The sequence below is a fragment of the Neophocaena asiaeorientalis genome, unplaced genomic scaffold (genome assembly GCF_003031525.2).
Source record: "Neophocaena asiaeorientalis asiaeorientalis breed wild unplaced genomic scaffold, Neophocaena_asiaeorientalis_V1.1 scaffold19, whole genome shotgun sequence".
NCBI lineage: Eukaryota > Metazoa > Chordata > Mammalia > Artiodactyla > Phocoenidae > Neophocaena > Neophocaena asiaeorientalis.
Window position 1 is genome coordinate 3048821 of NW_020173388.1, and position 24761 is coordinate 3073581.

Here is a 24761-nt window from a genome sequence, read left to right on the forward strand (position 1 = left end):
AAAATTTTTTTTTTTTGAAAAAAAAAAAAAAAAAAAAAATATATATATATGTATATGTGTGTGATTGTGGTAAAAAGGAGAAACTATCCAAAGATGTATAAAGAAAGAGGTCATAACATCCTCCCACCTCCTTCCACTCCTTGAAATAACCAATGTGAACTTCCCAGGTTTTTATCTTTCTGTACCCTTATTCATGCCCAAATGTATACAAACACATATTCCCAGTGTGCAGGGTGAGGTGGGGATGTAGTGCGCAATTACTCTGAAATTGCGTTTCTCGAGAAATCTTTCATGGGCATCCCTCCAGGTCTGCTTCTCAAGAACTACATAATATTCCAAGTGTGGATATACCATAATAAACACAGTTTCTGTGTTTCCAACTTTTCATCACCTTAGATAATGCTGCCTTAAATATCTGAGTATACATATCCTACATGCAACCACCATTTTTTCCCCTATAGGATAGATTCCCCCAAAAGATACATGACTAAGTCAAAAGATTTAATTTTAGTCTTAATAGACATTGTCAGATTACTTTCTTTTTTTTTAATTCTTTACCACCTCATTTAATAATTATGAAAATGTTAAAAAATCTGACAAGTTGGAGGCAGTGTACCTCTTAGAGCACTCCTTATTACCCTCAATACAGTAAACATTTATTTCTTATCTACAGTGTGTTATGCACTCTGCTAATCTCATTTGTTCCTGTTTTCAAGGAATTCTGTCTGGTTTCTTTTCTTTTTTAATTGAACTATAGTTGATTTATAATGTATTAATTTCTGCTATGCAGCAAAGTGATTCAGTTATATGTCTGAGTATAGCCTACATCTGCTAATCCCAACCTCCCACTCCATCCCTCCACCAACCCCCTCCCCCTTGGCAACCACAAGTCTGTCTTCTATGTCCGTGAGTCTGTTCCTGTTTTGTAGATAGGTTCATTTGTGTCATATTTTAGATTCCACATATAAGTGATATTATACGGTATTTGTCTTCTCTTTCTGACTTACTTCACTTAGTATGATAATCTCTAGATCCGTGTTGCTGCAAATGGCATTGTTTTGTTCTTTTTATGGCTGAGTAGTATTCCATTGTATATATGAACCAGATCTACTTTTTCCATTCATCTGTTGATGGACATTTAGGTTGTTTCCATGTCTTGACTATTGTGAATAGTGCTGCTATGAACACAGGGGTGCACATATCTTTGAATTACAGTTTTCTCTGGCTATATGCCCAGTAGTGGGACTGCTGGATCATATGGTAATTCTATTTTTAGTTTTTTAAGGAACCTCCATACTGTTTTCCATAGTGGCTGTATCAATTTACATTCCCACCAACAGTGTAGGAGGGTTCCCTTTTCTCCACACCCTCTCCAGCATGTTATTTGTAGACTTTTTAATGATGGCCATTCTGACTGGTGTGAGGTGGTACCTCATTGTTTTGATTTGCATTTCTCTAATAATTAGCAACGTTGAGCATCTTTTCATGTGCTTATTGGCCATTTGTATTTCTTCTTCAGAGAAATATTTATTTAGGACTTCTGACCATTTTTCAATTGAGTCGTCTTTTTTGTTGTTGGGTTGTATGAGCTGTTTGTATATTTTGGAAATTAAGCCCTTGTGGGTCACACTGTTTGCAAATATTTTCTCCCATTCTGTAGGGTGTCTTTTCAGGTTTTGTATAGTTTCCCTTGCTGTGCAAAAGCCTGTAAGTTTGATTAGGTCCCATTTGTTTATTTCTATTGCCTTGGGAGACTGACCTAAGAAAACATTAGTACGATTTATGTCAGAGAATGTTTTGCCTACGATCTCTTCTAGGAGTTTTATGGTTTGTTTTATGCTTGTCTTTAAGCCATTTTGAGTTTATTTTCGTGTATGGTGAGAGGGTGTGTTCCAACTTCATTGATTTACATGTGGCTGTCCAATTTTCCCAACACCACTTGCTGAAGAGACTGTCTTTTTCCCCTTGTATATTCTTGCCTTTGTTGAAAATTGACCGTAGGTGTTTGGGTCTATTTCTGGGCTCTCTATTCTGTTCCACTGATCCATATGTCTCTCTTCATGCCAGTACCACGCTGTTTTGATTACTATAGCTTTGCAGTATTGTCTGAAGTCTGGGAGGGTTATGCCTCCTGTTTTGTTCTTTTTCTTCAGGATTGCTTTGGCAATTCTGGGTCTTTTGTGGTTCCATATAGACCTGAGGATTATTTTTTCTAGTTCTGTGAAAAATGTCATGGGTAATTTGATAGGGATCCCATTAAATCTGCAGATTGCTTTGGGTCATATGGCCATTTTAACAGTATTAATTCTTCCAATCCAAGAGCATGGGATATCTTTCCATTTCTTTGAATCATCTTCAGTTTCCTTTATTAACGGTTTATAGTTCTCAGCATATGTCTTCCACCTTCCTGGTCAGGTTTATGTCTAAATATTTTATTTTTGGGCGGCAATTTTGAAAGGTATTGTTTTTTTACATTCCCTTTCTTATACTTGTTAGTGTAAAGAAATGCAACTGACTTCTGTATGGTATTCTTGTACCCTGCTGTCTTGCTGAATTCGTTTATCAGTTCTAGTAGTTTTTGTGTGGACAGGGTTTTCTATATACAGAATCATGTCATCTGAGTATAATGGCAGTTTTACCTCTTCCCTTTCAATTTGGATACCTTTCTTTTTCTTGTCTGATTGCTGTGGTGTCAGATCATTTTCTAAATGGATGGTAGCAGTTCACACTCTCCCCAGCAATGTTTGGATGTCATTTCCCTGCATCCTCACCAGCACTGAATATTACCACTCTTTTTAGTCATCTCATTAATGCTTTAATTTCCTTGACTACATTCAGAATATTTTTATATTTGAATTTTCTTTTATATGAATTACCTGTTCATAGCCTTAGTCATTTTTCTATTCGGTTGATTCTTGTTATTATCAGTTTGTGGCTTTTTGTACATTAGAGATACTGACCCTTTATCATGTATTACAAATATTTCTTCCTAGCCAACCATTCTTTTATTTGTTTACAGTGGCTGAGGAGCTTAAAATTTTAACAGTTGTGTATTCTATTTCATCATAGAATTCTGAAACTTCACCAAAAAGGCACAGCAAATATGTTCTAAGCTGCATAGATGATCCCTGCAATTCAATGAATGCTTGAGGTTTATCAACCTGTAGCAATCAGACTAATGCATCCTGTTTCTGTAGTCATTGGCACCTTTTTCTTAGTTATTGCTTGTTGCAGCTAAAACACAACCACAGAGGGCTGAGGTGAATTCCTGGGTCTCCCTCTGATTCTTCACCTAGTTGAGGCTCTATGGTGAGCAGTGACTTCTAGGCAGTTTTTTCCACCCTACAAACTTCCAGCCCATTGCACATCTGTAGAATTGTATTAGAAATCACTTTTCTCAGCTCAGCCTGCATCTTTTTTTCTCAAACCAAAAATGTATTTATCAACCAACTCCCCTTACATTAAGTAAGGCAGTAGTTTGCCATATATTTGCCATGTAAAAATTCTTTGCACTTCTTTGTTTTCTACATGATATAAAACTTTTTACAATATGTTAATTAAAATATGAGTTCTGTTGAATATAAGCATTCATTTTCCAATCAAATACTTAACAAGAACAGTTTCTTGGCACACAGTGGGTCGGGTTAATTGGTACAGAATGCTCTTTACTGAGAGCTACATGAGCTGAGGAGCAACAGCTCAGTTGCTAAGATTCACTATTTCAACACGGTAGTGTTTTTCTGCTTTGGTCACATACAAAACCCTTAAAGAATTCTGAAATTCAATATATAAAGACCAGAGAAATATTACTTTAGCCACTGAATCAAATTAATACTTAAAACCATTATTTAAAAAAAAGAGAGAAATACCAAAACCATTATTTAAAACCGTTTTAAAATAAATGTTTCAAGATCTGCACTAGTATAAACCATTTCTTCCAGCTTGCAACTTGGAAACTGAAGGAAAAAGATGCCTATTGAGTTTATCTGTTTTGTCTTTATAACATTCATATAAGAAAAACACTGAGATACCTGGTTTTCTCTCACTAATAGTGGCAATATGGGCAAGTCTCAGGGAAAAAAAAGCAAACAGGCAAAAACCAGGCATTCCAAATAAGTAATGCTAGGTATTTTTTATAGAGTAGGAGTTGGCCTAGATTCCACATGGTTTGCAGAGTGCCAATCCTGGTGTCATGAAGCAGAAAAAATAAAGGGTGGGTTTGATGCTGAGAAAACAGCTTAGTAACAGCATGTGGTGGCAGTTGGGCTCACAAGTAGGAGAAGCAACTCTGATGTAAAGTGTCAAAAAAAAAATTAGATACTATGCTCTAACTCAAGATTTGCTTAATTATAAAAGAAAATGAAAACTACCTATTTTAGACTATAAATCCTTTTTTCTAATTACAAAGGTAATATCAATAAACATCAACTTAACTTTTGAAGGCTGGGATGGAATAAACAAACATTGCTTCATGTATTCTTTGATGTATATTTTTAAACCCATCATTATCACAAGCCTTAAAATATTTATACTGTGACTCAGCAATTCCACTTCTAGAAATTTATGCTAAATGTATATGTATGGAGGGGTTACAGGTAAATTTTATTCTTCTGTGAATTTTTATACATTTTCCAAAGTTTACATAATGAACACAGTTTACCTTTTTAAACGAGGGGGGAAGTAGGACAGTATTCTCTAGTGGCCTCAAGCCAAGGAAACCCAGTTTCTTCTTTCTTCATCTTTCTGAATCTCATCATGACATGCACAGGGATAGCAAGTTTTGTCATAAGAGAACAACGACAGCAGCTCGTACTTGACAGGCGTTTTTGTTCTCAGGTCTTTAGTAAATCATGTGATGAACCCTTAGCCCTCAGAATAAAGTAATGGTATTGGCTTTGGACTCAACCTGTTATTTTCCATTGATGAGGCTGTTGCAGGAAGAGTCCCAAGAGTTGAGCTCTTACACAAGGTCCCAAGTATCAAACCTAGGACTCGGTGACAGTTTATCAAAATGGCATATGGCAAACAAGACCCAACACTGAGAAGCAGAATTTACAAGGGCATGCGTTACTGATGGTAGCCAGTGGCTGGAAAGTGTGACAGTCTGTATTCCCCAAACATGCAGAAAAATACATTAATTCAAAATATACACGCTTAGAGGGAAACTGAGAGGAAGAAGTATAAAAAAGAATGTATATTTTACATAAGTATTCAGGAAAGGGTAATATGGAAATTGCTGGGTTTAATCCAGTTAGAAAGTCTGATGCATACCCTGTGCAATTCTAGGAATGTTGACCACTTCCAAGCTGATGATTCAGTGCAGAGAACTCAGACTATATCCTCCCCCCACCCGACTTTTTTTTTTTTGCAGGTTAAAAGGGGTCACTATGGAGTTCAAAGAACAGAACTCTTGCCTGGCGACCGAGACAACCTGGCCATTCAGACCCGGGGTGGCCCAGAAAAGCACGAAGTAACTGGCTGGGTGCTGGTGAGTACCAAGAGCTAGCAAGGATTTCACTCTTAGGAATAGACAGAGCAAACCAAAGGTGCCTGATGTACTGCCAGGCTCAAAGTATTCGTCTGCCCTTCCACATCTCTTTAGAACAGCCTTACCACGAGCTGCTGATTCTCTTTCAAAGGAAACTAAAACAAAAAAACCCAAAAAAACAGCTGGGGTTTATTAGGATGTTTTGGAAATCACCAAAATATAAGTGAGAACCAACTTTTTTTTTCCCCTAAGAGTTCAAAGCAAAATCCTCAAAGGGAACTAATGACCCAAGCATTATTTTAATCAATTATTGATTATTTTACTTGACCTCTGATAGCCATGGACACGCATGGATAGTACTTAGATCACATACCCTACACCAAGGTCTCCCTCAAATGAGGATATGTGCATCTATCCTGTTTTTAACCTATGCAATGTGACCTAAAGTTGTCCATGACAACTTTACCTCATAGTAGGAATCCTCCTGGCAGACCAAATACGATAGCTATATAATTACTCCTAACACAAGACTTGCACTGTTTCTAGCAGTAGAAATACTTTGCTATGAAACCCCTGGTCATGTTAGGAAACTTATGAAATAATGACCTAATTGAAGTCACAAGAAAAAAGTTCACTGCCATAGAGAAACTAAAGATCCTTTTTCTTTCACAGGTATCTCCTCTTAGTAAGGAAGATGCCGGAGAATATGAGTGCCACGCATCCAATTCCCAAGGACAGGCTTCGGCATCAGCAAAAATTACAGTGGTTGATGCCTTACATGAAATACCAGTGAAAAAAGGTAGGTAATAAATCTTGTAACCATTTAAAAATGACTAGTGCTTTTGTTTAATAAAGGACAGAACCAAGTATGAAAGTATCAGACATAGCTCTTAATGAAATTCTGTGATGTCAGGAATCCACAAGGGAAGGACATTAAGTATGTAATCAAAATGTAGAGTGCATGGCTCCAAAAGAACATTCAGCGGTTGCTGGAATGCTATTATTATGACTCAGATGCTTTCACTTTATCTTACACGTAAGAGTCAAACCTGATTGGAATGGTTTATATTTCCCGTAACTTTCTACCGTCACAGCATTTTCCTTGGTGTTGTGACTATTATATTAAATTCCCCTTTAAAAGGAAATGATTGTAGACAATTCTGGTCCTTCACTTTGAGCTTTTATAAGAAAAAAAACAGAAGGAGTATATTGGCAAGTACTCAATTCTGTTCTGCCTCTATCCACGTCACTGTCAAAAGCTTCCTCTTAAGCATCCATCCTGGCGGTATGAGAGTAATGCTACTTTACATTTATATAGTTCTATTAGACTGATGTCTGACTTGGTTTTTCCTCAAGCCAAAAATAACGAAATTTACTGTCAGCATTTGTCAAAACCATTCCACTGTGTGGATCACTCAGCTGCAGTACGAAAGGAAGAAATATCAAGTAAAGATGTGTTTGGTCAGATTCTCTTCAGCCAAGATGTGTAAAGTCAAGTGATGAAACAGAGCAGTAGCTGAGTCATGTGTTTGTTTGAGTCTCAGCTCTGCCACTAATTATAACATTTTAAATTCTGAATGAGAACTGGATAACAAAGGAAAGTTCCTTGGCCTCTCTGGATCTCACCTTGCTCATCTGTGAAACATGCTTCTCCCAGTTCTATAGTAAGGTCTGTCATACAGATAGATAAGTACAACAAAATCACCTTCCACATCTAAAACCTTATGGCTCAAATTCCAAAAAGCACTCCCACTGTATCATTTATAGTTACTCACACATCCTTTATCCCCACATTTTAACATCTTCATTTATTTGGAAACACTAAACTACCTCAAAATTAGAAAGTCAACCATGTCCATATATGTAACTTATTTTTATCTTCTCTTTCTAAACAGGTGAAGGTGCTGAGCTGTAAACCTGCAGAAAATAATCTGCATAGCTAAAAGTAGTCATGGGTAACTACAACCCCTGTTCTTGCCTAATAACCAGTTTCTTTTCATCCAGTCCACTAATACTTTAGTTATATTCACTGGTTTTACACCATGAAATACAAAATAACACATCAAGACTGTCTACAAAAATTTGTCTATTTACAAAGCATGCATATCATTAAACAAATAAAATGCTTTTTCTCCTAGTGCAAGTACATTTTGTTTAAAAAATTTTTTTAAAGCTATATCATACAAACAAGACACAAAGATTTTTAAAAGAGCTAAACACTCATCATTCGAGGTGCAATACTCATAGACATGAGTTCCTGAAACAACAGTTTGCATGCATAAGGCATTCGCACCAAAGAGATCTGGGGGAGAGAAAAAAAAAAAGGTAATTAGCAAAGCTGTATTGAAGGGACCCCACTTCCCTACCTTGGCCTTTGGTGGCTCTTCTCCTAAAAGGCTTTGGTATTCTGCCCTTTCTGCCAGATATAATTTATATTCACCCTTCTCAATTAAAAGGTTTAACAAAACATTGTTTAAAATTCCTCGTACAAGGCCTTATTATTTCCAAAAGATGAACAGCTTAGCTTAGAGAAATTACCACACTAAAACTTAGTTTTTAGAAAAACAGAATTGTTTACCTTTTTCCTCATTTAAAACCAGGAATCTTATAGAAGCATGCTATCAAAATTGTGAAAATGACAATCTGTTCCACCACACTAAATCTGCCTGGATGATTAGGCCAACGTGGTTATATCCTGAACAGATATCAACTGTCAGTAAGGTCTGTACATACCTGGGTTTTATTTCGGCAGCCCCTGCATTCATACGTATGGGTCCTCGTGTTAGCGATTGCCATTATTCCACAAAGATTGCAAACATGAACCTGATATGGGTCTGATGCCTCAAACAGTCTTTCCCTTAAAAACTGGGCTGCTCCGTGGGCAATCTGACAATCTCGTTCCATTTCTCCAAAACGCAGGCCACCATCACTGTCATGGAAAAAACAACAGACTATTTTGATTTTCTATTATAAAGAATATTAGAAAGAGAACTAGATTCCGATTTTTCTACTCTTGCATTCTCTCTACATGGTGGGGAGGTTGAGAAGTCTACCAACTATTTGGTGTGCATTAGAAGGTCCCCAGAGTAAACACATAAGATTCTCAAGTATAGCATATACTTTTCCAAGTAAAATACAATGAAGTACAAAATAAAATCTCATCAGACTATTTAACTTACTAGAATTCACCTCTATACTAAAAAATGAATAATAAAAAAGTCAATCTAAATAAAGCAGCTTCTCCATGAATGAGACTCCCAGGCAATCAAACCTGAAATGATAAATGCATGTTGGCAAAAGTGATGGAAAGAACAGGTGACTAATCACAGGTTTCCCCAGCATGTAAGTGAAATGCATTGTTCTGATGGCCAGGCAAGTGGATGATGGCTTCCTTAACATTCTTAATATACAAAATACGTAAGATCAATGAGCTTCTAATGATACTACCAAAAACAAAACATTTGGTCAGCTTTGGACGATTCTAGGCAACCACCGCGTCATTTGAAAATTGGTAAATAAAAGGAAAGAATTAAGCATTTATTTTGCCTTTTTGTATATGAACCATGTCACCAGGTTAGCAGCTGAGGAAACAACATTTCTCTCTATGAAAGTATTCCAGCTAATAAATGAAGGAATGATAAATTAGAATCTCATCAGTTTGCAAACCTTTAAATAATTAAAGGGTATTTTGGTTTTTTTTTTTTTTGCAGTATGCAGGCCTCTCACTGTTGTGGCCTCGCCCGTTGCGAAGCACAGGCTCCAGACGCGCAGGCTCAGCGGCCGTGGCTCACGGCCCCAGCCACTCCGCGGCACGTGGGATCTACCCAGACCAGGGCACGAACCCATGTCCCCTGCATCGGCAGGCGGACTCTCAACCACTGCACCACCAGGGAAGCCCAATAATTAAAGGTTTTACGTAATGATCATTAATAGCTGCTAAAGTCATAAGAGACAACCAGATATTGAAAGTATACAGCACTGCCTTTGAAGTATTACTGTGAAAGAACACAAACCCTTCACCTCATCAAGGCTCTAGATCTGATTAGCTATTTACAAGAAAAATAGGAGCACAGAGCCCAGGAATGCAATCAACAAAAATCCAGACTGTGAGAGGGAATTCCTTGGCAGTCCAGTGGTTAGGAATCAGCGCTTTCACTGCTGAATGAAAATATTTTCCAAATGACCAAATATGATACTATAAAATTACATAAGTATAAAAGATACAAAGTGTAAGGCCAATGGATTTTAATAAACATAAAAGATTCACTTAAGTGGTTTCAAATTCTACATCACAAGTAACCCTTAAGAAAGGACAACTTGGGCTTCCCTGGTGGCGCAGTAGTTAAGAATCCACCTACCAATGCAGGGGACATGAGTTCAAACCCTGGTCTGGGAAGATCCCACATGCCGCGGACCAACTAAACCTGTGCGCCACAACTACTGAGCCCACTTGCCTATAGAGCCCATGCTACACAATAAAGAGAAGCCACCGCAATGAGAAGCCCACACACCACAACAAAGAGTAGCCCCCGCTCGGAGCAACTAGAGAAAGCCTGCACGAAGCAACGAAGACCCAACGCAGCCAAAAATAAATAAATTTATTTTTAAAAAAAGGACAACTTATTTTGGTGTAGCATCAAAAATAAAAAAAATCCACAATCACCTGAAAATTATTAAAATATTCTTCCCTTTCCAATCACAAATCTGTGTGAGGTCAGATTTTCCTCATATAGCAATACTTAATTATAAAAAATAAAATCCTGCAATGGGATGAATGCAGAAGCAGACACAATAATCCAGCTGTCTTCTCACAAACCAGTTCATTAAAAAAGATTTGCAAAAAGGTAAACCAATGTCACTCATCACTAAATTTACTTGGAAAATATTTAAACTAAGGAGCCTGCCTACTGCAACTAAGACCCAGTGCAACAACAAAAAAAGATACAACTCCCAGACAAAAGCCTTTGGGGTCCTGGAATCAAGAAATTTGAGACCCATTCCTTTATGTAACAATGATGATGATGCAGCTCTCTTACCGAGATCTACCCTCCATGGGCTGCCTATTAAGGATCTGAATAGGTCCCCGAGCACGAGAATGAATCTTATCATCCACCATGTGTTTCAAACGCTGGTAGTAAGTGGGGCCAATAAAAATTTGTGATGTGATTTTTCGACCAGTGAATCCATTGTATAGGACCTGAAACAGACAGATTTTGAAGCACAGACTTAAAAGTATTAAACAAGTTCAAAGAATATATGTGCATATATTGTATAATTCCATTTCTATATAAAAATCAAAACAGAAAACTATAGTGTAAAGAGAGTAGTCACCGGTGGTGGGCGGGAGTATGATGGTAGTGACTGAAAGGGGACACAAGGGGGGCATCTAGGCATAAAAGGGTTCTGGTAATTTTCAAGATCTGGGTGCCAGTCACACAGCTGTGTTCACGTTGTGAAAATTCATCAACCTGTAAATTTACGGTTTTGCATGTAATTTGAAGTATGTGGTATACTTTAATGAAAAATTTAATTTAAAAAAAATGAAATTACACACATACAAAAAAGAATACTCACAACAAATTACCAATGTAAGAGCAAACATACCTCATTTCCTCTGAGATGGTAGCCATAATCAGATAAAAGATTAGAAATCTTCTGTACATTAACAGCATCATTGAATGGAGTGGCATCACCAATTTCACCCTTGTTAGCTGATACCTTTAAAAAGAAAAGTCATCTCTAAAAGGCTGCTTCCTTCTGTCACCCTTTAGAAGTCTATGTCAATACAAATATATTTTTTAAAAAAAATCCTTTCTGGAAAGGAAGATTTTGAACTTAAGATTAAGGATTAACTTAAATATCTATGTTATGGAAAGGTGTAATATAGTAAGGTTCATTTTATTAGCATTTTACATAAAATATAACTAATTTACCTAAAAAATAAAAACAACTCAATTATAAGCCTTCAAGTAGGAAACTCTGTGAGGCCAGATACAAAAAGAATGAGACTCCCAAGTACTTCCTACGACTCAAGGAAAATGACATTTTAATGCCCTAAAACCAAGCCATCCATGTAGCCACTCTGCCTTAATAAGATACTTAAAAATAGAAAAACCTCCACTGAAAGATGCATGCATAGCTAATAGTATAGCTATAAAACCATTAGGTTCACACTGAACTAACCACCATTTATAGAAAAGAACCAGTCAAAAGAATAACCATATATACAAGTAAAGACTGGATGTAGTAAATTCTGCAAAACTTCTCAGTCATAACTTTGCAAAGTCTGGCAAAAAAGAGAGACATAAACCAATTTAAAAGCAGGAAAGTTAAGTGTCATATTGGCTTTTTCCAAAGTACCCTGGCTCAAATGAAAGAAATGACCTAACATTTCGGAAGAAACATCAATTTGGAACCTATATTTTTAAAGAAAATCTCTTACCTTCCCTTGAAGACATTCAATCAAGTGACCAATAGTCATACGAGAGGGAATGGCATGGGGATTTATGATGATATCGGGGGTGATACCTTCGCAGGTGAAAGGCATATCCTATAAAGGAATTTTTTTAAAGACACTTAAAAAAACTTAAATCTCTTAGCTAGAGAACTAGAATTAACTCCCGCTCATCTAAACTTTTCTATGTCCTAAATTCTGTTCAACGTAGTGTGTTCACCTACTTATTCAACACTAAAATTAGGGCTTCCCTGGTGGCGCAGTGGTTAAGAATCCACCTGTCAATGCAGGGGACACGGGTTCGAGCCCTGGTCCGGGAAGATCCCACATGCCGTGGAGCAACTAAGCCCATGCACCACAACTACTGAGCCTGCACTCTAGAGCCCATGAACCACAATCACTGAGCCCACGAGCCACAACTACTGAAGCCTGCGTGCCTAGAGCCCATGCACCACAACGAAGAGCAGCCCCCGCTCACCACAACTAGAGAAAGCCCACACACAGCAACGAAGACCCAATGCAGCCACAAATAAATAAATAAATAAAATCTAAAAAAAAAAAAAAACACTAAAATTAAAAGTCAAGCCTTTACTGCCTCTGGGCTCTCAAGTTAAAGAACATTTTGATTTAATAAAATGTTCAACAAAATTTTGGGTTAAAGGTGATAAAAGATACCTACCTCTTGTCTATACTGAATACCACAAGTACCCTTTTGACCATGTCGACTAGCAAATTTGTCTCCAATCTGTGGAATTCTAACAGAGCGTACCTGAATTCACACAAAAATAGGTTAGTTAAGTCATTCTGGTTTACTTTCTATAAATAGCAATATGACAAAGCTATACTCACCCTTATTTTACAAAATTTATATCCTTCTTGGTTCAGAGTTACCATAACCTGATCCACAATGCCCGTCTCACTAGTCCTGAGAAAAGTGCTACAGTCTCTCTTAGTATAGCGTCTATTAGTGCCCTCCAATTCATCTTCATTTTCAGGCAACGTGACTGTTTTGCCTATAATAACATCATCTCCTGATACACGAACCCCAGGAGCTATCAAACCATCATCATCCAGCTTGTCATAAATAGCATGCCTCATACCTGAGAAGAGACAGAATTTTCTGAAATGGTAATACCATAAAGAAAAGTATTTAAAATATCCCATAATCCCCCTCCCCAAAAGATTAAAAACCAAATATATAAATCAGTTTCAAGTCAGAGAGAAGTTCATAGGAATCTCTAACATGTGTAGTAATGTGCCCTTATTCCAAATACTACAAACTATTCTGAACTCGGTAGAAAAGCATTGGGCTGATTCAGATTCTCCATTTGCTAAGTGACTTTGGATAAGTGTGTTGCCATCTTCTGATCTCTATATTGCATAAGGAAAAGTATCTATGCCCTCTACATATAAACTCCAACAGAAAGTTTGAATTTAACCTTCTATAATCTTAACTCCACTGAACATCAATTCACTACCACAGAGAACCACCCACAGGAAATGCAGTAATAGGAAGATACCTAAGGAAAAAAAAAAAAACATTTTACTTCATGCAATACTATTAAAAGCCAAAACTGGGCTTCCCCGGTGGCGCAGTGGTTGAGAGTCCGCCTGCCTACGCAGGGGACACAGGTTCGTGCCCCGGTCCAGGAAGATCCCACATGCCGCAGAGTGGCTAGGCCCGTGAGCCATGGCCACTGAGCCTGCGCGTCCGGAGCCTGTGCTCCACAACAGGAGAGGCCACAACAGTGAGGTCCGCGTACCGCAAAAAAAAAAAAAAAAAAAAAAAAAAAAAAAAAAAAAAAAAAAAAAAAAAAAGCCAAAACTAGGAGAGATAACCCTTTTACCTGGGATATCCCATCCATCCCACTTTATACAGCTTTTAAGTGTCTGTAAAAATAATAACTAGAAAATAAGTTTTGAGTTTTCCAGAAGAAACAGAAAGTTCTAGGTGTCCTCTCATTAGTTATTTGTTAAATACATACAAATAGTGTGGCTAGACAAACACTATGGTCACACCACAATGTGAAGAGGAGAGGAAGTTCCCATGCAAATAGATAAACTGAGGGACAGGACACAGTACAAGTGAGAATGGGGCTGAGGTGTGTCCCATGAAATTACATGACCTCTCTGATTTCCTAAATCCCCTCCTCAATACAAGACTTAGCGGAATGGAAGGACTATAGCAAGCCCACTCCTAGGTACAAAGACTTCTGGCAAATATACCTATTTCCTTAATATAAGCTCTAAGGATAAGAAAACATACTCCCACATGGCAAAAAGATAGGGGGGCAGGCAAAACCCAAAAAATTAATCAGGAAAACCATGGTAAGCTAACTTTGAATTCCATAATTTCAATGTCAGTATTGCTTACCCTGGCAAGTTTCACGTGTAGGCTTCTCAAAAACTTCTTCTTGATCAAACCCTTTTTTAGACTCCTGTTCTTTGTATGATCGATAGAAAACAGACCTAAAAACACATGGTTCTAAAGTTAACTTCTATTTTCCTTTAATAATAGGGCTTAGAACATACCAATAAATTGTACTTAATTGATATGTGCTAATTTAAACCATGGCAATTTAAACGATGAGAGTTAACTGTATTAAGGGTCAAAGTTAAGTCTTAAGAGCTATTACACAGGCCACACATGTAGCATTTGACCCATAACCTTAACACAGCTGGAATTATATGTGAGACCAGGAAGGACTAATGTCACTGAGTCCAACCTCCTACCCAAAATAAGAATCCCTCCCATAATAACCCTCAGAGATGGTCACCCAGGATCTGTCCCAATGTTTCTAGTGAGAAGTTTATGATATTAAGCTATAACGTCCACCTCTGGTCTTAGTGCCTATCCTCTGAAAACTATACAGAAAAAATCCATCCTCTCTTCTTAACTCCCAGTTTTTTAACCAACTTTCATATACCATGGATTTGAGATTAATGTTTGACAATAAAATAAACTGAAGAATAGAAGATTGAAAAAGAAAATATACTATAATTTTAATAGTAGTTATTGGGTTGGCCAAAAAATTCATTCGGGTTTTTCCATAACATCTTACCAAAAAACCCAAACGAACTTTTTAGCTAACCCAATATTCATGGGTCCTAAAACTCTAGGTTTATTTTTACTTTAGACATTTCTATATTATCTAAACACAAACATTTATTTGCTTACAAATAAAGGGGGGCTCAAAATATTAGCAACTGAAAATCCTCAGATACGAGAAGCAGTGTCTTCAGTTGTTCGTGATCATCACCCAGGCCTTCTGCTTTCTGGAGTAGGGCACTGATTTTACCACACTAATCCCTATATAGGAAACCATACAACAACATGTGCCTGGCAGATATCCACAACGTTTCATGAATGGAGGCAGAAGATTAAATATCCTAACAGAAAAATTTCTCTGCTGTCAGATCAAAATTTCTTCCGGACTGACATTCAAAACCCCCAAAAGTTTGGAAACACACAATTTGCACCTATTTTTAAAGAACTTTTAAAAAATAAAATATTAATATTTCCACCATATGTGTATTTTGACAACTTTTATAAATAGCTGACCTGAAAAAGCCTCGGTCTACAGCTGAACGATTCATGATAACAGAGTCTTCTTGATTATATCCAGTGTATGATGCAATGGCCACAATTGAGTTGATACCTGCAGTGCATTTAAGAGAAAACATAAAAGCATCATATGAGAAACAAAGAAAAATTACCCCTTTCTTTTAAATCAATTTTATTTAATCATATTTGCCTCAAATGTTTTCACCATGGTAACTGTCAAAGTCTACTCCTCCTGGAATAGCAATCTGTGAGACAACTACTCTGATGGCTAAATGTTTGATATAAACAAGTTTTTAATATAAACAATCTTATTTAGTTGCTGCTGCCAAAACTATTTTTGATGAGACCATAAAGATTTAAAGTATCAAGTACTGATAAACAAAATTGATAAACCTTTAGCTACACTCATCAAGAAAAAAAGGGAGAGGGCTCAAATCAACAAAATCAGAAATGAAATAGAAGTTACAACTGACACCACAGAAATATAAAGGATCATAAGAGACTACAAACAACTATATGCCAATAAAATGGACAACCTAGAAGAAATGGACAAATTCTTGGAAAAGTACAATCTCCCAAGACTGAACCAGGAAGGAATAGAAAATATGAACAGACCAATCACAAGTACTGAAATTGAAACTGTGATTTAAAAACTTCCAACAAAAGTCCGGAAACAGATGGCTTCACAGGCAAATTCTATCAAACACTGAGAGAATTAACACCTATCCTTCTAAAACTATTCCAAAAAATTGCAGACGAAGGAACATTCCTAAACTCATTCTATGAGGCCACCATCACCCTGATACCAAAACCAGACAAAGATACCACAAAAAAAAGGATCACACACCATGATCAAATGGTATTTATCCCAGGGATACAAGGATTTTTCAGTATCCGCAAATCAATCAGTGTGATACACCACATTAACAAACTGAAGATAAAAACCATATGGTCAACTCGATAAATGCAGAAAAAGCTTTTGACAAAATTCAACACCCATTTATGACGAAAAATCTCCAGAAAGTGGGCATAGAGGGAACCTACCTCAACATAATAAAGGTCATATATGACAAACCCACAGCTCGCATCGTACTCAACAGTAAAAAGCTGAAAGCATTTCCTCTAAGATCAGGAACAAGACAAGGATGTCCACTCTCACCACTTTCACTCAACATAGTTCTGGAAGTCCTAGCCATTGGCACTCAAAAAAGAAAAAGAAAGAAAAGGAATCCAAATCAGAAAAGAAGTAAAGCTGTCACTGTTTGCAGATGACATGATACTATACACAGAAAATCCTGAAGATGCTACCAGAAAACTCACTAGAGCTCATGAATGAATTCAGTATAGTTGCAGGATACAAAATTAATACACAGAAATCTCTTGCTTTTCTATACACTAACAACAAAAGATCAGACAGAGAAATTAAGGAAACAATCCCAATAACAATCGCATCAAAAAGAATAAAATACCTAGGAATAAACCTACCTAAGGAGGCAAAAGACCTGTAGTCTGAAAACTGTATGACACTGATGAAAGAAATCAAAAATGACACAAACAGATGGAAAGATATACCAAGTTCTTGGATTGGAAGAATCAATACTGTCAAAATGACTATACCACCCAAGGCAATCTACAGACTCAATGCAATCCCTATCAAATTACCAATGGCATTTTTCACAGAACTAGAACGAAAAAATTTTAAATTTGTAATGGAAATTCAAAAGACCCCAAAGCAATCCTGAGAGAGAAAAATAGAGCTGGAGGAATCAGGCTCCCTGGCTTCAGACTATACTACAAAGCTACAGTCATAAAAACAGTATGGTACTGGCACAAAAACAGAAATATAGATTAATGGAACAGGATAGAAAGCCCAGAAATAAACCCACGCACTTATGGTCAATTAATCTAGGAAGGAGGTGAGAATATACAGTGGAGAAAAGACAGTCTCTTCAATAAGTGGTGCTGGGAAAACTGGACAGCTATATGTAAAACAATGAAATTAGAACATTCTCTAACACCATACACAAAAATAAACTCAAAACGGATTAAAGACCTAAACGTAAGACTGGACACTATAAAACTCTTAGAGGAAAACATAGGCAGACACTCTGACAGAGGTATCACCTCACACCGATCAGAATGGCCATCACCAAAAAACCTACAAACAATAAATGCTGAAGAGGGCATGGAGAAAAGGGAACCCTCATGCTTTGTTGGTGGGAATGTAAATTGATACAGCCACTGTGGAGAACAGTATGGAGATTCCTTAAAAAATGAAAAACAGAACAACCATAAGACCCAGCAATCCCACTACTGGGCATATACCCAGAGAAAACCATAATTCAAAAAGACACATGCACCCCAACATTCATTGCAGCACTATTTACAATAGCCAGGCATAGAAGCAACCTAAATGTCCATCGATAGAGGAATGGATAAAGAAGATGTGGTACATATATACAATGGAATATTACTTGGCCATAAAAAAGAATGAAATAATGCCATTTGCAGCAACATGGATGGACCTAGAGATTATCATACTAAGTGAAGTAAGAAAGAGGAAGACACATATCGTATGATATTTGGAATATATGTGGAATCTAAAAAAATGATACAAATGAACTTTTTTGCAAATCAGAAACAGATTCACAGACTTTGAAAACAAACTTATGGTTACCAAAGGGGAAGGGTAGGGGGGAGGGATAAATTAGGAGTTTGGGATCAACAAGGATATACTGTATAGCACAGGGAACTCTACTCAATATTCTGTAATAACCTATATGGGAAAAGAATCTGAAAAAGAACGGATATGTATATATGTATAACTGAATCACTTTGCTGTACCCCTGAAAATAACACAATATTGTACATCAACTACAATATAAAATTAAAATTATATTTAAATAAAGTAACAAGTATTAAAGAAGAAAAAAGTTGAAAACTCTATAAACTAGTAGATTGCAATATAAGAAATGATTGTTGAATGTGAGTGGGGTTTCTTTTTTTTTTAAGATTTATTTATTATTTTTTAATTTTATTTTATTTTTGGCTACATCAGGTCTTAGTTGCGGCATGCGGGATCTTCCGTTGCGGCGCGGGGGCTTCTCTAGTTGTGGCGTGGTTTTCTCTTCTCTAGTTGTGGCGCACAGGCTCCAGGGCACGTGGGCTCTGTAGTTGTGGCACATGGGCTCCAGAACGCGTGGGCTCTGTAGTTTGGCAGCACGTGGGCTCTAGTTGAGGCGTGCGAGCTCAGTAGATATGGCACGCAGACTTAGCTGCCCCGCAGCATGTGGGATCTTAGTTCCCTGACCAGGGATCGACCCCGAGTCCCCTGCATTGTAGGGCAGTTTCTTTACCACTGGACCTCCAGGGAAGTCCCTGGGTGGGGTTTCAATGAACATAATTCATATATAACGTGAATCATCAGATTTTCCAAAAATTGAAACACACTCAACTCTAAAGCTACAGTAACATAATATTGTGACCTAAACATTTCAAATGTGGAGTAAAAACTATGACTACAGAATACAAAGGAACCAAAATCTGGATGACTGAATGTTTTGGTTATCTAAGTTCTGAATAAACTGTTTATATTTGCTTCCTTAAAGCTAAATTCAACTTTCAAAACACAACCCACCGGGCTTCCCTGGTGGCGCAGTAGTTGAGAGTCCGCCTGCCGATGCAGGGGACACGGGTTCGTGCCCCGGTCCAGGAAGATCCCACATGCCGCGGAGTGGCTGGCCCCGTGAACCATGGCCGCTGAGCCTGCGCGTCCGGAGCCTATGCTCCGCAACGGGAGAGGCCACAACGGTGAGAGGCCTTCGTACCGCAAAAAAACAAACAAACAAAAAAACACAACCCACCCTTCAAGAGGAGACACACCATTCATTCACACTTTTATGTGTACAGCAGGGATGCAAAAGTTTTCATAAGCAGAGTGCAGGTAAGGGGTGGCAGCACTGCTGGTCTGAGTCTGGGTCACTAAAGACACACTCCTCCAAGTCTCTGATTCTCAGTAATTCCCAACCCAAGGTAGGAACAGATTTGTAGAAAGAGATACACACAAAAAGCAGGCCCTCCTCCCTAACTTCCACATTTGCTCCTCCTTAACAACTACATTTCTATGGCCCGCTGTGCCACAGAAAGCTTTCCACTAGCTATTTTAAATGCACTGACCATAACATTTTAAAAAATAAATTCACACTAAAGCTTAGATTTCAAGCTTTTCTTGAAAAGTCAGATCTGGCATCACTGGGTCTGCACGTACACATCACAACCAAAGCTGAAGCTGAATAGGGCTAACCCCAGCAAAAAGGCAAAACCTCTCTTCAACTCCACCTACTCACCAATCTTGCCTAAGCCTGTAGGAATCTGAGACTGCAAGCTCTGTTGAACAGATAACACGAAACACTGTGTACTAAATATAACCTTGATTGCTCTCTAAAGAAGGATCATAGTAACAAGAGGGCATCTGTTGTTCTGGGCACCCTGATGGGTTTGTGTACCTGTATTTGGAGCAGGAAAAACTAAAATGCTCTGCTGGGAGAGGAAGGGGAGTAAGAAATCCTCCAAGGGAAAGGCAGTGTCAAGGAAGCTGAGTCCTTCCTGGGAAGGACCATAGATAAAGTACCCAATAGCAGGGAGCCAAGAAGAGTTTTCAGAGATCAGAAAAGTCAAATAGTCTCTCCTCAGGTGTGCAATGAAAACTCCTGAAATCTAAATGATTTCCTCTAAGGAATCTTTAGTAATATCCACACTAGTCACCACTCTTTTGTGTGGATTGTCTGAGAAAACTAGAAGAATTTTAATTTTCACGCACAGTCAAGCTGCATAACACAGAAAAAGTACATAAAGATGCAAGATCCTGATGGCAGGGGGGGATCTGAAAGGAGTCAGGAATTGGCAGAAATTCCAGGGTCTTGGGAGATGTAATATGATCCTACTACTAGGGAGCCAGGAGCAGGACATACGTGACATCTGTGACACATGGAATGGGCAAGACTTCCCTAGCACGTCCTCATGTTTCTGTGCAGCGCTACCTATGCCCTCCCTCTTCTCCAGGTCACAGCCTATAGGCGCTCAACTGTCTTGGCCCTTGTGGGGCTTTCCTCCTCTCATGTGACAATCCCTGGATCACCCACACTTGCTATATCAACTACAGCCCAGGAGGCAACCCCCTCCATCCTACAACCTTTATCCAAGGTATCTGGGCAAGTCTGAAAGATCAGCTAAATTTAGCTAAAAACAGTAAACTTCTGAATTATATGTCTAATATTTTCTTCTTAGCTTAAAAGCCCCAAATCAAGAAACAATGTAGTGAAGAGGAAACAGCACAAGAAAGTGAAATGGGGGGAAGGTGTACATCTGGTTTAAAAGGGAAAAAAAGGACCAGAGTTTACATTCTGGATTTTCAAATTAAGTTGTATAAACTTTGGGCAAATAACCTTTCTGATCCTGTCACCACATCTGTAAAACAGAGATGATGATACAACCACCACTATCACTAATCAGTTAACATTTATTTCTCCCTTATTAACTGCTAGGCACTAAGCCATGAGTTTTAAGTGGATTTAACCATCTAATCATCAGAAAAGCTTTATGAGGCAGGTACTATTATTATTCTCATTTTGTAGGTGAAAAAACATCACAAAGCTTTTATGATGCTTAGAAATAACGTGTATGGTGCCTTGGGTGGTGGTTCACACAATAAATATTAGTAACTTCAAAAAAGTATCTGTGATCTCAAAGACTATAAACATGTGAAATCTAGGATTACAACCCACCTGTCTGCCAGGCTCAAACCCTTTCAGCCATTCTGTCCCCACCTACTTCAAACCTCAGCTCAGCAATAAGGAGGCTCTAAGTATCTTGACCCACTTTAAGTCAAGGTGAACTTTTGTCACAAGGATCTTTGCTCCCAGAAGATGTCAACCAAAGAAACAGTACTCTATAGAAATAGGAATGATACTAATCCAAAGACATTCCTTAAGATAACCCTATTAGCCCCTTCCCCTTAGGGCTCCTAAGCCCCTTAGAATTTGGCCAATGCAGCTGGCAGGTTAGGCAGGGCCAGAGCTAATAATTCAGCCACGATGGTCAGGAGATTGGTTACATCAATAGATTGAGCAAATAACTAAATATACTGAGGACAAAGGGAGCCAGGTTTTTCACTGTCAGAGAATGGAATTCTAAAATAAACACTATGGTGTTGTACTGGGATGGGAGATATGGTATTGATATGAACTCATGGTTCTTTAGTATATAGAGATATAAAAATAGATAGAGGTGGGGAGGGGTATATGCATACATATATTTTCCTAGTTCCAACAGCCGAGAAGACCTAGAAATGATGACATTATAATAGCAAGGAGCACACCTAGCACCCAGATTTTGGTTTCTACACACTATTCTTTTATCCTAAAAGGAGAAATGACCAAGTCCAAGTTTAGGGGAAGAAAAGCACAAGATAAGGCAAAATGTAAGGAAGTGCTTGAAGAACAGTGAGGACCTATCAGGAGTCATCTTGAAGATACTCCCATTGGAAAATCTGGGACAATTTCAGCATCCATCAGGGAGGAATGATAAGATTAGAAAACCACCATTTGGCAATAATCACCTGCTAAATTAATGACTGAAAGTGTGACAAGGAATAGCTATTCACATCATCTCAAAGTATCTTCTCACAAAGACTTATTACTTACCTAGTAAGTACAAAATAATTATAATTAATAAAAAGTGGAGAAACCTGACAAACAACATCTTAATTACATGATAAAAGTTAAAATCACTAATAATGGGACAGAGGCAGCATATGCTTCCTGATATCATGCCCTGAGAATACAGCACTGCTTCTATGCTAGTACTGCCAAAAATTCATAACCTGAATATAAATCATGGGGAAACAATAGTCAAATCCAAATTGAGAGTCAATGTATAAAGTAACTTGACTTGACTCTTCAAAAATGTGGAGGTCATAGAGACAAGGAAAAACTAAAGAACTGTTCCAGATTAAAGAGACTAAAGAGACATGCACTATCCTGGATTAGATCCTAGACCCATAATGGATATTATGAGGACAACTGGCAAAGTCTGAATTGGGGACTGCTGACTAGATGGGTATCAATGTTAACCCCCTGATGTTGATGGTTGTACTGTGGAGAATGTCTTTTTTAGGAAACATACACTGAAGAATTAAAGAGTGATGTGGGACTTCCCTGGTGGCACAGTGGTTAAGAATCCGCCTGCCAATGCAGAGGACACAGGTTCAAGCCCTGGTCTGGGAAGATCCCACATGCCACGGAGCAGCTAAGCCCGTGCGCCACAATTACTGAACCTGCATTCTAGAGCCCACGTGCCACAACTACTGAGCCCGCATGCCACAACTACTGAAGCCTGTGTGCCTAGAGCCCGTGCTCCGCAACAAGGGAAGCCGCTGCAACGAGAAGCCCATACACCACAACTAGAGAAAGCCCACGCACAGTAACAAAGACCCAACGCAGCCAAAAATTAATTAATTAATTAATTAATTAGTCATGTAGCTTCAGGTCTGTAACTCAACTTTTAAATGGTTCAAGAAGAAAGAGAAAGGGAAAGAATAAGGCAAATGTGGTAAAATGTGAACTAGGAAATCTGGATGAATAGTATATAGGAGTCCTTTGTAACAGTCTTACAACTTTTCTGTAAGCTTGAAATTATCTCAAAATAAAGTTTTTTAAAATATAGATAGATAACAAGATTAAGGCATGAAGCAATAACAGAGCTGAAAGGCTTGTAGTCCCTACCAGCCATGCCCTCACCACTTCGTATCAGTGCCAAAGGAACATTCTATTTCAAATCCAATCCTTCACCTGTTTCTTTTCTTCTCTAGCCATAAAGAATTTATCTAAATGCTGAAGAAAAACACAGCACTGCAAGTATAGCCCAAAGATACCAGCACATTGCAGACAACGTAACAGATTTTGTTTTTCTAGACAATAGTAACCCCTTGTGGAAGACTTTGAAAATAAATCATTCTAACCTGTGAGAATTTGCTATCAAAATGTTAGATCCCCTATTAAATAATTTAAAGTCACTATTTACAAGGCAAACTTTACTAAATAATGTTGTCCATTTACTAAATAATGTTATCCAGGGTCAAAGCCAAAATTCCGTTAATAATACAGTAAGACAACAACTCTGCCAAAGAACTATGCTGTCTCCTTTATATTCAATACTGATACCCTTCAGTCTTCTCTGCACCATTTTACCCGTTGTCCAGTCTCCTTGAGAATCTCTTCCTGCAACTTCCTGATTCTTCTCCTTATCACCTACATGTCAAATCTCTCTGGATTTCTCTTCCTGGTGCCTGACTTTATTTTTTCTGGCTTTATTCTCACTCTGAATTTTCCCTCAGCAATTTCACAGTAATCTATAATTATCATTAATATATCAAAAACTTCACAGCTCTTGATTTGACCTTCTTTCTAACCACATTTGCAACTCACTGTTGGAGGATCATTCCTGAGATGCTTTGGCAGCAACTCAAAATCAGCATGTTGAAAACTGAACTTATTATCTTACATCTAAAACCTCTTCTTTCAATCTAAAAAAGAGTGGATATATGTATAACTGACTCACTCTGCTGTACAGCAGAAACTAACACAACACTGTAAATCAACTATACTCCAATAAAAATTGATTTAAAAAAATAAATAAAACCTCTTTTCTTCTAACATGCTCCCAATATTATTAATAGTATCTCTCTCTTGATCACCCAAGCCAAGAACACCAACAATATTTCCAATTCCTTTCTCCCCTCTCTTCATCATTCTACATCCAATAAGTAATCAAGTGTTAATCTTAACAAGTGTATTCCAACAGGTGTCTCACGCCCTTACGCTTTTTCATGTCTTAATAAGGACCTTACCATTTCTCACTTAGACCACTACAAGAACCTCTAAGTTACCTCCCTACTTAATACCGTATCTGACTCTAATCGATCCTTTACGTGACTGCCAGAATTATACTGTAAAATAAATTTGTAACTGTATTACTTCCTTGTTCAAAAAGGCTGGATAGGGTTTCCCTGGTGGCGCAGTGGTTGAGAGTCCGCCTGCCGATGCAGGGGACACGGGGTCGTGCCCTGGTCCGGGAGGATCCCACATGCTGCGGAGCGGCTAGGCCCATGAGCCATGGCCACTGAGCCTGCGCGTCCGGAGCCTGTGCTCCACAACGGGAGAGGCCGCAACAGTGAGAGGCCCGTGTACCGCAAAAAA

At 38.1% G+C, this 24761-nt stretch overlaps 2 protein-coding genes across 3 annotated transcripts in view; one reads left to right on the plus strand and one right to left on the minus strand.

The window, feature by feature from the left end:
- The window catches only part of IGFBP7 (insulin like growth factor binding protein 7), a 137923-nt gene extending 130298 nt beyond the window's left edge, over nucleotides 1–7625 (plus strand). The window contains exons 4-6 of the mRNA XM_024746690.1: nucleotides 5372–5488; nucleotides 6161–6287; nucleotides 7384–7625. Of these exons, the coding sequence (XP_024602458.1) occupies nucleotides 5372–5488; nucleotides 6161–6287; nucleotides 7384–7403 (264 nt within the window). The 3' untranslated portion in view covers nucleotides 7404–7625. The remainder of the gene's footprint in view (nucleotides 1–5371; nucleotides 5489–6160; nucleotides 6288–7383) is intronic.
- POLR2B (RNA polymerase II subunit B) overlaps nucleotides 7555–24761 on the minus strand; it is a 45690-nt gene continuing 28483 nt past the window's right edge. Inside the window, exons 17-25 of one of the 2 annotated variants that reach the window (XM_024746630.1) lie at nucleotides 15505–15601; nucleotides 14317–14411; nucleotides 12792–13042; nucleotides 12622–12711; nucleotides 11931–12038; nucleotides 11093–11206; nucleotides 10525–10685; nucleotides 8222–8417; nucleotides 7555–7790 (exon numbers count right to left, since the gene is read on the minus strand). In XM_024746630.1, the coding sequence (XP_024602398.1) occupies nucleotides 7701–7790; nucleotides 8222–8417; nucleotides 10525–10685; nucleotides 11093–11206; nucleotides 11931–12038; nucleotides 12622–12711; nucleotides 12792–13042; nucleotides 14317–14411; nucleotides 15505–15601 (1202 nt within the window). In that variant the 3' untranslated portion in view covers nucleotides 7555–7700. The remainder of the gene's footprint in view (nucleotides 7791–8221; nucleotides 8418–10524; nucleotides 10686–11092; nucleotides 11207–11930; nucleotides 12039–12621; nucleotides 12712–12791; nucleotides 13043–14316; nucleotides 14412–15504; nucleotides 15602–24761) is intronic. The other variant, XM_024746631.1, reaches the window with a different exon arrangement.